Genomic DNA, 13,907 nt, shown 5'->3' with positions numbered 1-13,907 from the left:
CATTTATTTTTAAAAAATTGTCTGAGAAAACTTCGAAAAAATGTGGAAAGATTTCAGAAAAAACAGTCAGAAAAATGTCCGACAAATGTCCCGAAAATATCCAAAAAATGTCCGATGTTGAGCCCTGCATGACGCAATTTTTTTTTTGCCTAAAATGTCTCTTTTGATAGTAAAGCTTTCTGACCCCTGGGCTAAACAAACACATAGCTAATGTTAGCTAGCGTTAGCCAGCGCATCTGATTGGCTACGGATGATTTCCTGTTGAAAAAAATGCATTTGTGGGTCGTGCACGTCGGGAATCTCATAAAACCCACACAGATGAACACAGTGAAGTTCACACATGACAGCAGTTTGTTTATAAATGTAACAACATCCAAATGTGTTTTTGATCAAATACTTTTAAGTACATATATTTGTGGATTTCTATTACATTTATTTAAAACAAGACATATTTTTGTGTGTGTCAGAAATATATTTGTGAACCTTAGTTTTTTATGTGGATTGTTTTTTTTACATTTATATATAACGATAACTGTGTTTGTGTGCATTGAAAAATATTTTTGTGGAGAGAGTCATTTATATATAAATCACCAGATACATGTGTGACTCCTTTGTGTGCATTCATTAATATTGAGACTGATCGGAACCCATAAAAAGCAGCTAACAGAGAGAGAATAGCAGAAATCAGAATCAGGTTTACACATACAAGGAATTAGCCTTATTGTTTTTGGTGCATAACAATAAACAGAGAAATAAAAAAAACAGAAGCATGCACTGTGCTGGTAAAGCCAAGACACAACTATAGAATAGAAGAAATACAATAAGGACATCAAAATACTTCTATCTGTAATAACTATACATGAGTTTTAAAATGAAAGAGTTCAACAGTTTTGTGTATGAATCACAGTATGAATGCATACTTTTTTACTCGGCTATACAGGAAATGAGGTCTCTACCTCTGTGTTTCTTGTTTGAATGAATGACTGACTTAGTGCGCGGTATGGGTTAATCTTCAACTATACTGGGTTTTACATTTCCCATAATGCAACTCCATAATGGGGATGTCGCCTGATAATTAATAAATTAACTGCATGATTGTCCATAGTTAATCTCAATTAATCACAAATTAATCTCACATTTTTATTACTTCAAAATGCACCTTGTACAAAGTAAGGTCCAACCGTGGACAACTGTGAAAGGAAGGATGAATAACAAACCTCCCCAACAAAGAAGTTTGCAACTGGAGAACAGATTTGCTCCACTGTTGCAGGACCCTGGATTTCGATCTGATGCCCTGGATAATGTCAACTCTTCACACAGCAGGGTAAGAACCAAAAGCAACTCTGAAGGTAAAAGACTACAGGGAAAGCTAACAACTGGGCCTCAAACTCAAACTCTGATTGTGGGTGATGCTGCTGTTAAAGATGTGAAAAGCATGTGGAGTAAAGACATCAAAGTACTCTGTTTTCCCAAAGATAAGGTCTCTGATCTGGCAGAAAGAATCCTGGATATTGTGACTGCACACCCAAATGTGAAAAATGTGGTATTGCACATTGGGTCGAATGATGTTGTGAAGCAACAGTCTGAAGTGCTGAAACGGGACTTTACTGGTCTGCTAAACACGGTCAGCTCTGTGAATGCTCAGGTGTTTATCAGTGGACCCCTGCCGCCGATCAGAAGAGGAGTCGAGAGATTCAGCAGATTGCTGGGACTGAACACATGGCTTTCAACAGCATGCAAATCCCACTCAGTGCATTTTATTGACAATTTTAACTTTTTTTGGGACCGCAGACATCTCTTCAAGGCAGATGGACTCTGCCTAAACAAGTCAGGAGTAAAATTGTTCAACTCCAACCTATTCTACTTCCTGCGTCATTCATCTGTTCCCTCTGCCAAGGACGCGAGACAAGAGGAATCACCACTGGAGGAAGACACAACACAATGTGCCAGGGGACCTCAAGGAGAATCATTTCACCCCCCACCACAAGCCAGCCCTGGGATACAGCAGAGACAAGAGGAGGCGTCCTCATCCTCGCTTATCACCCTTTCTCCCTCCTCCCCCCTCTTGGAGTTCACTGACCACATGAAGGAGCTGGTCAATGCTGGAACTAAACTTACTCCCCGCCCTACACCCATTTTCTCTCCCATGATCCCCCCACGAGGTCGACCTCGAACAACTTTGGCACTATCTCCACAAGCACGACACCCACCACCTCCATCCCCTCCACAATGGAATCAGCCTCTGTCTCCGCAGCCTGATAAGGATGTTCCTTTACAAAATGTTGCAAGCACAGATTGATATGTGCTGGGTCCAGGCTTCAAGGCTAATGATACACGTGACTGTTTCCAGGAAAAGCTGGGGCCCTGTGTGATGAGAGCTTCTTCTATCTCAGTTCTAATAAGTAGTAGAAAAAGAATGGTGAATCTGCAAAGAAACAGGAAGATTTTTACTGATTGTGCTAATTTATCAAATTTAGCATTGATTCCTTGCCGGCCAAACCATGTCCCAAAAAATAATAATAATGCTTCTAGCACATTAAAGCTAGCCCTGTTAAACGTCAGGTCTTTGGCAGGAAAAAGTTTTTTAATCAATGATTTTATTATTGAACACAAGCTTGATTTTATGTTTTTAACTGAAACTTGGTTAGACCAAAATAACAGTGCAGCTGTTCTTATCGAGTCAACTCCTCCCAACTTTAGTTTTATGAGCGAAGCTAGAATGCATAAGAAAGGAGGTGGAGTTGCCATATTGTTTAATGATTCTCTCCAATGCAAACAGATATCTTATGGACATTTTGCTTCTTTTGAATATGTCGCTCTTCAGTTGAACTCCTCTTCTCGAACTTTGTTTCTCAATATCTACAGGCCACCTAAATACTGTACAAACTTTTTTGATGATTTTACTGAACTGCTGTCTGTAATTTGTGTTGACTTTGACTGTGTAGTCATTGTTGGTGATTTTAACATCCATGTTGACAACCAACAGGACAGAGGGGCCAAAGAACTGTGTCAGGTTCTTGATAACTATGGAATGAGTCAGCATGTGAATGAGCCCACACACAATAGGGGACACACTTTGGACTTAATCATATCAAAGGGCCTGAACATTTCCAAGGTTGTAGTGATGGATGTTGCTCTGTCTGATCATTCATGTGTATTCTTTGAGAGTACTCTTCCTGTGCACAGAAATGATAAGACAGAGGTAATCACAAAAAGGTATATCACTGAAAATACCAGTGATCAATTTGTTCAGGCTTTCTCTTCCACACCCACCCTCCCCTGGACCTCTGTCAATGAGCTTGTAGATAATTTCAATTCTAAAATGACAAATGTTATTGATACCATTGCACCCAAAACGGTGAAGATTGTCTCTGGTAAGAAAAAATCTCCATGGAGAAATACCATGTTGGTAAAAAATGAAAAAAGAGAGTGTCGAAAAGCTGAACGCCAGTGGCGGAAAACAAATCTACAAGTTCATTATGACATCTATAAAGAGAGACTTTGCATTTATAATTCAGAACTGAAAAATGCAAGGCGGTCCTTCTTCTCTGACATCATCACCAAAAACAATAACAATGCACGTGCCCTGTTTGCTACTGTCGACAGGCTAACAAACCCTCCTGTGTCAGTAGCCTCTGAACTTTTATCCTCCAGGGCCTGCAATGAATTTGCTTCCTTTTTTACAGAAAAAATTCACAAAATCAGACAAGCAGTCACTTCCTCCATAGCAGGTACAGGATGTTTGTTTCCCCTGCGTCCACTTAAACCTGGCGCAAATACCATGACACAGTTTTATCCAATAAATCAGACATACCTGGAGGAAATCATACAACATCTAAAATCCTCCTCATGCTGCCTTGACATTCTGCCAACAGGCCTTTTCAAAAAAGTATCAGATTGTATGGTCTCAGAGCTTTTACAGATTGTTAATGCATCTCTTGTTTCAGGAGTCTTCCCACAGGCCCTGAAAACTGCTGTCATCAAACCACTCCTCAAAAAGAACAATCTGGACTCATCAGTAGTAAATAATTACAGACCGATATCAAATCTTCCATTCTTGTCTAAAATAATTGAAAAAACTGTTTTTCAAAAATTAAATAGCTTTCTGGCACTAAACAACTCTTTTGATGTCTTCCAGTCAGGTTTTCGACGAAACCACAGCACTGAGACTGCTCTTGTTAAGGTCTTCAATGACATCCGATTGAACACAGACAGTGGTAGAACTACGGTTTTAGTTTTACTGGATCTCAGTGCTGCATTCGACACGGTTGACCATAATATATTACTAGACCGACTGGAAAACTGGGTGGGTATTTCTGGCATAGCACTCAGCTGGTTTAAATCCTACCTAAAAGACAGGGACTTCTTTGTGTCTATAGGTAATTGCAAATCTGAGCTGAACAAAATCACATGCGGAGTTCCCCAAGGCTCCATCTTGGGGCCTCTTTTGTTTAACATCTACATGCTCCCACTGGGTCAGATTTTTGAGAACAACAAAATAAATTACCATAACTATGCAGACGACACACAAATTTACATAACTCTATCACCAGGAGACTACAGTCCAATACAAGCACTGAGTGAGTGCATTGAACAAGTCAATAATTGGATGTGCCAGAATTTTCTTCAGCTGAACAAAGACAAAACTGAGGTCGTAGTTTTTGGAGCCAAAAAAGAAAGATTAAAGGTTAGTGCTCACCTACAATCTGTGATGTTAAAAAGCTCAGACCATGCCAGAAACCTTGGTGTAGTCATGGACTCAGACCTGAGCTTTAACAGCCATATTAAGACAATTACAAAGACAGCCTTCTATCACCTGAAGAATATAAGAAGAATTAGAGGACTGATGTCTCAGCAGGATTTGGAAAAACTAGTCCATGCATTTATCTTCAGCCGACTTGACTACTGTAACGGCGTCTTTACCGGTCTTCCTAAAAAATCGATCAGACAGCTGCAGCTGATTCAGAACGCTGCTGCTAGAGTCCTCACTAAGACCAAGAAAGTGGATCACATCAGTCCAGTTCTGAAGTCTCTACACTGGCTGCCTGTCTCTCAGATAATTGATTTCAAGGTACTGCTGCTGGTTTACAAAGCACTAAATGGTTTAGGGCCAAAATACATTTCTGATCTTCTGCTGTGTTATGAACCATCCAGACCTCTCAGGTCATCTGGATCAGGTCTGCTTAGTGTCCCCAGAGTCAGAACTAAACATGCAGAAGCAGCGTTTAGTTTTTATGCACCAAATATCTGGAACAAGCTCCCAGAAACCTGCAGGACCGCTCCAACTCTCACTTCTTTTAAAACAAAGCTTAAAACTTTCCTGTTTGCGGGTGCCTTTTATTCTGACACTGCACTATAACTTTTACTCTTTTGAGTTTTATGCAATTTTAGCTTCTATCCTAGCTTTTATTTTTAGCTTGTTTTTATTTTCTAATCTTTAATGTTTTTTGCAATTTTAGCTTCTATCCTAGCTTTTATTTTTACCTTGTTTTTATTTTCTAATCCTTAATGTTTTAATGTTTTTAATTATTTCTTAATGTTCTTTTGCATTTTGTCGCAATGTTCTTGAATGTTTCTGTAAAGCACTTTGAATTGCCCTGTTGTTGAAATGTGCTATACAAATAAAGCTGCCTTGCCTTGCCTTGCCTTGCCTTGCCTTGCCTTGCCTTAAAGGGAGATTTGTCACGTTTTTTAATAATAATGATAAATAATCGTGCAGCCCTAATGTATATTGATTATATGTTTATTGATTGTATGTTTATTGATTATATGTTTACTGATTATATGTTTATTAATTACCCTTTTTTCACAAGACAAAGTGTCAACAATAGTCTTTCTGTATTGTTATTTTACAGGTGTTGAAGGAGTGTTCCATCCCGCTGACACGTGTCAGGATCAGCAGTGCGATGTTGGCTGCGATGGACGCCGTTGGACGCTCAGCAGCTGTTCCAAAAGGCCAAAAGGTCATCTGCAGGTTCATTTTCTTTGTTAGTTAAGGCCTTATATATATTAAAGAGTCCTCTTCTTCCTGAAATACTCTAAATTAATATGAATTAGTATGCCGTACGTTAGCATGCTGTACGTTAACATGCGGGACAATTAATAATTGTGATAATTAATAAATGTCAAGGGGGCGTCTGTGGTGACCAATCAAACGTCTACAGAGGGACACGGCCCTCAGTTGGTTGTCACAGGTGGTAGTATATTAGTCAGACTGGAACATTGTGGGTTATGTTCCACTGACATGTTTTAATGTTCTTTATGGTTCTAGATAGGTCGCTCCACCATGGCATCTCACTGACTCTCTCGCTCTCTCTGTCTGTATGTCTGTTGCTATAGAAACGGAGAGGAAGAAAGGGACTGATTCATCAGAGAGTTCACACTGGAGAGAAACTACACAGCTGTGATGAATGTGGAGCAGCTTTCACTACATCAGGTCACCTGAAAACACATCAACGTATTCACACTGGAGAGAAACCCTACAGCTGTGATGAATGTGGAGCAGCTTTCACTACATCGGGTAGCCTGAAATCACATCAACGCATTCATACTGGAGAAAAACCCTACAGCTGTGATGAATGTGGAGCAGCTTTCACTACATCAGGTAACCTGAAATCCCACCAACGCATTCATACTGGAGAGAAACCGTACTGGTGTGACCAATGTGGTAAAACCTTTTCTCAGGATAGTTCCCTTAAAATCCACCAACGCAGTCACACTGGAGAGAAACCCTACAGCTGTGATGAATGTGGAGCAGCGTTCACTACATCGGGTATCCTGAAATCACATCAACGCATTCACACTGGAGAGAAACCCTACAGCTGTGATGAATGTGGAGCAGCGTTCACTAGATCAGATCAACTGAAAAGACATAAACGCATTCACACTGGAGAGAAACCCTACAGCTGTGATGAATGTGGAGCAGCTTTCAGTGAGTCAGGTTACCTGAAAATACATCAACGCATTCACACTGGAGAGAAACCCTACAGCTGTGATGAATGTGGAGCAGCGTTCACTACATCGGGTAGCCTGAAATCACATCAACGCATTCACACTGGAGAGAAACCCTACAGCTGTGATGAATGTGGAGCAGCTTTCACAACATCAGGTGACCTGAAAAGACATCAACGCATTCACACTGGAGAGAAACCGTACTGGTTTAACCAATGTAGTAAAACCTTTTCTCGGGATAGTTCCCTTAAAGTCCACCAACGCATTCACACTGGAGAGAAACCGTACTGGTGTGACCAATGTGGTAAAACTTTTTCTCTGAGTGGTAACCTTAAATCCCACCAGCGCATTCACTCTGCATCGTTGTGAACATGTTTCAGATGCCAGCTAGCTGTTTCCTCCTGCCTGCTCCCCATGCCCTGATAGCTGTGTTGTTGTATTCTGAGCTTCTCTCCACATTGAAGTCTGACCAACAGTAACTTCATGTTCTAAACAACATGTGTGTTTTCATGGCTACGACTACATACTGGCCTTTATACCTGTTATATATTTAGTTCTTTACCATGCATTAATCTGCTGAGTATTTTCTGGATGAATTGTTTGGTAAAGACCAGAAACTGTTGACTGTAGTCGACCCCCTGGGCCTGTGCCCCGTAGACCCGTTCAATAATCCATCCACGAGTCGACAGCCGGAGAAAGATCGAGGAGGACATTCACATCCGACACCAGAGACCATCTTTGAACAGAGACAGGGGTTACCATCTCCCCCTCCCGAATACAACCACTGTCACGTCAACGAATGTCCTCAGCCATAGATGTGGTCAAAAGAATGATTTTCTGTGAAATAATGAGTTTCGAATGATTTATTCCAGATGTGTTCCCATTATTGTTTTTATCTGCTTCATACATAATCTCTTGTTCTTATTGTTTCATAGTTCAACATTATATTTTCCTCCTTTGTGTAGTTTTCACTGAATAATCTTTATTTTACATTTATATTCACTGTTATTATTTTCTATGACTGAATGCGGTTTTGAATCTGTTGATGTTCTCATTAAATTAGTCGACACAATGAGATGCTTTGACTCCTCATTTGAAACCGTTTCCATTAATCAGTATTTGTTGAGCTGTTGTAATCGGCGTTGTCAGCATTAACATTGTTTTAGGACTAAGTCGTGAGCTAATTGGACTCATTATCATTAATGATCTTGCAGCAGTCAGATAATAAATGACCTCAGTAGTTAAAGCCCATACAGCAGCTGTGACTGACATTTTAAAATGTTTCTAAAAGCAGAAGTGAATTAATCAACTTTAATAAATCTAAATATTTGTTGTGTGTGTTTAAAAGTGTTTCATTTCTGTTTGTGTTGCTGTGAACTATACGGCTAACTGTCAGGCTAAGAGTTCCTGTAACACTGACCTGACGGGAAAGCAATGATTTTATCTCTGATGTCGTATTATTTGACTTTATCAACCACTATCAGTCCAAAGATTAAAGTTTACAGAAAATCAATTACATATATATACTTTAGTTGTCTGGGTTATGACAAATTGGTCACAATGTAATAAATACATATGAATTGGTCATAATATAATAAATGAATATATTGTGACGACCCCTCCCCACCACTAGGTGTGTGTTGGCTCGCTGGTCTCTTTTGTTTCTTGCAGGCTCTGGTTGAGGCGGGGACATGAGGACATGATGGGTTGATGAGCTACACCTGGGCCCGGTGTAGCGCTGACTATAAAACCCTCTTCGCCATTCAGAACGCGCTCTCTCTCCATGCACGCACATCACTCCATTCCTGTGGACATCGCGGCGCGGCTATTCTTCCTCTTTTTCTATATGCACTCACACACACGCATCCATGCACTCCTACACCACTGATTACTGATTATGATCTATACATTTATTCATTAATTGGTGTTTTGTAAATAAACTCTGTTACTTTTTGCATTTACCTCGTCTCCACTCCCATTTTTGTTGCAACCTAAGAGCCGGGTTGTAACAAATGGGGGCTCGTCTATTTTGGTGGACCTAGTTTCTCAGGTAGTAAGAGGTCTGTTGGGCGGAGTTAGTGAGAAGGACCGGTTGTAGTGTGACGTCGACACACAGCTGTTGCCAATTTCAGGAGCGTTTTTTGACAATGAGCGCTCAGCTAAATGTTTGGGAGTAGCGTTGACGGGGGTAAGTGCTGTTTGTGTTCATTTCAGTGAAGCCGCTGGTTGTTTGTTAGTGTCGCCAGGTTTGATGTGCTGGTGATGTTTGGCAGTGAGTTCAGCAGTCAGGTCCAGCTACTGTAAGTTACCGGTGTTTCTGTCCCTGTTAGGCTTCAGTGCGGACTCCCTTTGGAGTTCGTAGGGGGGTGTTAGTGTGGTGTGAACGCGGTTAGAGCTGCTGTCAGCTCGGGAGCACGGCCGAGGCTGCGGGGGGAGTCGCCGGTTGCCGGTTGCTTCGCCGGGCTTTGCGGTAGATAGTGCATAAATACCCACCGCAACTAGCACCTGAAGACTAGGGGGGAGTTTACCTAGTTCTCTGTCAGGCAGTTAGAGGGACGGTGCACGGTGACGTCACGGCTGTGCGGGCTGTGTGAGCTCAGCGTGCCAGGTGTGTTTTTGTCGCGTCAGTAGAGGATTGTGCGTGTAGGTAAATGAGTTATGGCGAGTGTAGAGGAGTTTTTGAGAGCGCCATCGGAGGAGCTGCTGGAGAGCTGCTCACGTGAACAGTTAATCCGTATTGCCGAACATTTTAATTTAGATGTTGGTGATAAGAGGATGAAGGAAAACATTAAAGGTATTGTTAAAGCAAATCTCAGTGATAGGGGTATTTTCAGAGGTAAAATGTATACTGTTGGTCCTGAGGTGGACAGTGTTGATGTGTCTGGCTGCAGAGATACAGGTCTGACTTTTGAGCAGAGGAGAGAGCTGTTGCTACTGCAGACAGAGATGGAGAAGCTGGCAGTGGAGAAACTGAGGAGAGAGGCAGAACTTAAAAGGCTGGAGATAGAGCACAGGTTGAGTTTACCTGCTGGAGGTCCTAGCCGTGCCTCTGACTTCTCTGGTAGATCGACTTCATCATTTGATGTTGCCAGTAATCTGCGGTTAGTTCCTCAGTTTAGTGAGCGAGACCCAGACACCTTTTTCTCATTGTTTGAGCGTGTAGCTGAGAGCAGAGAGTGGTCTGATGCTGATAGTACATTATTATTGCAGTGTGTTTCAATAGGTAAGGCTCAGGAGGCCTACTCTGCTCTGACAGTGGCAGAAAGTAAAATCTATTTAATTGTTAAATCTGCTGTATTAAAGGCCTATGAGTTAGTCCCAGAGGCGTATCGCCAGAAGTTCAGGACCTGGGAGAAGTCTGGTAAACAGAGTCATGTGGAGTTTGCCAGAGATCTGGTCACTTTTTTCAGTCGTTGGTGCAATGCCGTAAAGGTAGACACTTATAATGCTTTATGTGATCTGGTTGTTTTAGAACAATTTAAAAATTCCATCCCCAGCCACATCGCTGTTTACATCGGTGAGCATAAGGTGAAGACTGCTGCTGAGGCCGCCACCCTGGCTGATGACTACGTGCTGACTCACAGAGGTGACCGCAACTTCAGGGTCCCAGACGGAGGTGGTATGTATCGTGCCTCGGGTAGACGAGAGGAGAAACCTCATCCACGCCTTGGTAGGTTGGAACACTGTACACGAGGTCAGACGCATTTTGACTCTTCAAGAGTATGTAACTTTTGCAGGGGTAGAGGGCACTGGAAAGCTGACTGTCCCAGAGCTAATGCTGGAAGAGGGTATAGCGGGGGTCGGTTGAACTCTGGTGCTTGTGCTGTATCTGTGGAACCTGTCCCTGTTGTCTCTCCCTTTCGACAGGTTAACATTGGAGAGCCATGCAGGTTGGAGGAACCTGATTTCTCTGCCTTTGTGTCTGACGGCTGTGTGTCACTGGTGGGAGGTAACAGTGTGCCGGTAAAAATCTTGAGAGATACCGCAGCATATGACTCGTACATTTTGAGCTCTGTTCTGCCATTTTGTGATGATTCTGACACTGGGGACTTTGTCCTGATGCGGGGTATGGGTTTGAACGTTGTGCCTGTTCCTTTGCATTCTGTTGAAATTAACTGTGGTTTGGTGCAGGGTAAGGTCGCCATGGGAGTCCGTCCTGCACTGCCGATCGAAGGTGTGGACATCATTCTTGGTAACGGCCTGGCTGGCAGCCGGGTGTGGGCCGAGCGTCCACCACCTCCTATGGTGTCATCTTCACCCACTGTGACTGGTAACCCAGATGAGAACGCTCTGTGTTTCCCAGAAGTGTTTACCGCTTGCGCTGTGACACGGGCTATGAGCCGTGCACAGGGGGAACCTGAGCAGGGTGAAGAGGAGTTGAGTGAGGGGGATCTTGTTGTTGTTCCTGACTCATTGTTGTCTGTATCTCGCAGTGACCTAGTGGCGGAGCAGAGAGCTGATCCCTCCCTGAGTCAGCTGTTTGAGGCTGTTCTCTCCACTGAGGATGGAAACAGCGCCGCCAGTGGTTATCTGTTGCAAGGAGAGCTTTTGGTGAGAAAATGGCTGTCGCATGGGGAAGACTTTGTCGGTAAGCCAGTGTTTCAGATTGTGGTTCCTGTAAAGTTTCGTGACGAGGTCCTTCAAACATCACATAACCAGTCAGGACATCTGGGCGTCCGTAAGACGTATAATTACATTTTACGGTATTTTTTTTGGCCTCGTTTAAAGAGAGATGTGTCTCGTTATATTAAATCATGTCACACGTGCCAAATGACAGGTAAACCCAATCAGAGCATTAAACCTGCTCCACTGTGCCCCATCCCAGCGACTGCACAGCCATTTGAATATTTGATCATTGATTGTGTCGGTCCTTTACCTCGTTCCAAAGCAGGCTGTAACTACTTGCTTACTGTGATGTGTCAGAGCACGAGGTATCCGGCCGCATATCCACTGCGATCTATCACCACGAAGTCGGTAGTGAAAGCACTGACACAGTTCATCTCCATCTTCGGAATCCCGAAAGTGATACAGAGTGATCAGGGTTCAAATTTCTCATCCAACCGTTTTGCACAAGTGTGGAAACAGTTGAAGGTCCAACATAACCAGTCTTCCGCATATCACGCACAGAGTCAGGGAGCTCTTGAGAGGTTCCACCAGACTCTGAAGTCTCTTTTGCGTAGTTATTGTGTTGAGCTGAATCAGGACTGGGAGGAAGGGCTGCCATGGCTTCTGTTAGCTGCTAGAGAAGTTGTGCAGGAAAGCACCTGTTTTAGCCCTAACGAACTTGTTTTTGGCCATACAGTGCGTGGGCCGCTCACGCTGCTGCATGACACTGTCATGCCATCAGAACCGCCTAGTAATCTGATAGAGTATGTAAACGGGTTCCGGCATCGTTTGTACTCCGCTGGGGAGATGGCTAAAGAAAAGTTGTCGTCTGCCCAGGAAAAAATGAAACGTTTGTATGATCGGAAAACTGAGCAGCGCGGGTTTAGTCCTGGAGATCAGGTCCTTGCTTTGTTTCCAATAGTTAAGTCGCCATTTCAAGCTAAATTTATTGGCCCTTTTACTGTACTGCGGCAGGTGTCTGACCAAAATGATATCCTTTCCACGCCGAAGCGTAGGAAAGCAACTCAACTCTGCCATGTCAACATGTTGAAACCGTACTATGCTCGCGAGTCTAGACCTCTCTCAGCAGCGGCGGCTGTTGGGAGTCAGTTCCCTGCAGGGGAGGATGATGGGGTTACCGCACCAGATGAAAGCTTGTTGCGTGGGCGACTGAAGAACGCTGAAACGTTGCGTAATCTTGATTCTTTGTTTGTTCATTTGTCTGCGGGAAGAAGTGCTGAGTTGTCTGCTCTTATTCACAGCTATCCATGCTTGTTTGGTGATACACCAAGCCAAACTCATCTGGTCGAGCATGACATAGATGTAGGCGACGCGCAGCCCATCCGTCAACGTTTTTACCGTGTGTCTGAAGAGAAGCGCAAGGTAATGGACACAGAAATTAAATACATGCTCGAAAATGGCATCGCAGAACCCTTGTCTTCGAGCTGGGCGTCACCTTGTTTGCTTGTTGAAAAGTCTGACAAAAGTCCTAGGTTTTGTACAGATTATCGAAAAGTAAATACAGTTACCAAACCTGATGCTTATCCACTGCCTCGGATCGAAGATTGCATTGATCAGGTTGGTTCTGCGAAATTTGTAAGTAAATTTGATCTACTGAAGGGTTACTGGCAGGTTCCACTGTCTCAGAGGGCAAAAGAAATCTCTGCCTTTATCACACCCAACGGTTTGTTCACTTATAATGTCATGAGTTTTGGACTGCGGAATGCACCCTCAACATTCCAGCGCCTCATGAACATGGTGGTGTCAGGGCTGGAAGGTTGTGCTGTGTATTTGGATGACGTTGTAATTTACAGCATTTTGATGTTTATGTAGGCTCTAGTGTTCCTCTGGTTGCGTACACAGATCATAATCCCATAACTTTTTTGCACTCAGTACATTGCCCAAATCGCAGGTTGATGCGATGGATGTTGTATTTGCAAGCTTATTGTTTGGACGTTCGCCACATCAAAGGCTCTGATAATGTTGTGGCCGATGCCTTATCTAGAGCTCCTAGCTCTTAAATATTTGTCTGACTGAGTTGTTAACCCCTCTGGTCTGCTATGTCCCTGTTCTGTCACCTTAAATGCTTCTTCAGGCGCCGGAGTTGCTGAGTGGGCGGGATGGGGGTTGGTTGGCTGCTGGGGAATAAACTACAAATGGTCAGTATGGATTTTGATATAGTTGTAAGTGTAAGTAAAGTGTTACAACTAAAGTTTAGAAATTATATTACAAATGAAGAACATCAATCGTAGGTAAAGTAAATTGTTTTGTTGTTGATTTAGTGAATAGCGGTTGCGGTGTTCTTATTGGAACTCCTTTTTTGATGTGACGACCCCTCCCCACCACTAGGT

At 43.0% G+C, this 13,907-nt stretch overlaps 1 protein-coding gene across 1 annotated transcript in view; it reads left to right on the top strand.

Moving 5' to 3' along the window:
* The window catches only part of LOC141761349 (uncharacterized), a 96,402-nt gene that overhangs the window by 65,509 nt on the left and 16,986 nt on the right, over window positions 1-13,907 (top strand). The window contains exons 8-9 of the mRNA XM_074624686.1: window positions 5,856-5,963; window positions 6,340-7,241. Of these exons, the coding sequence (XP_074480787.1) occupies window positions 5,856-5,963; window positions 6,340-7,241 (1,010 nt within the window). The remainder of the gene's footprint in view (window positions 1-5,855; window positions 5,964-6,339; window positions 7,242-13,907) is intronic.

This window comes from Sebastes fasciatus, chromosome 22, assembly GCF_043250625.1.
Source record: "Sebastes fasciatus isolate fSebFas1 chromosome 22, fSebFas1.pri, whole genome shotgun sequence".
Lineage (NCBI taxonomy): Eukaryota > Metazoa > Chordata > Actinopteri > Perciformes > Sebastidae > Sebastes > Sebastes fasciatus.
Note: the sequence above shows the minus strand (reverse complement) of the source record. Positions and strands in the feature narration are given on the sequence as shown.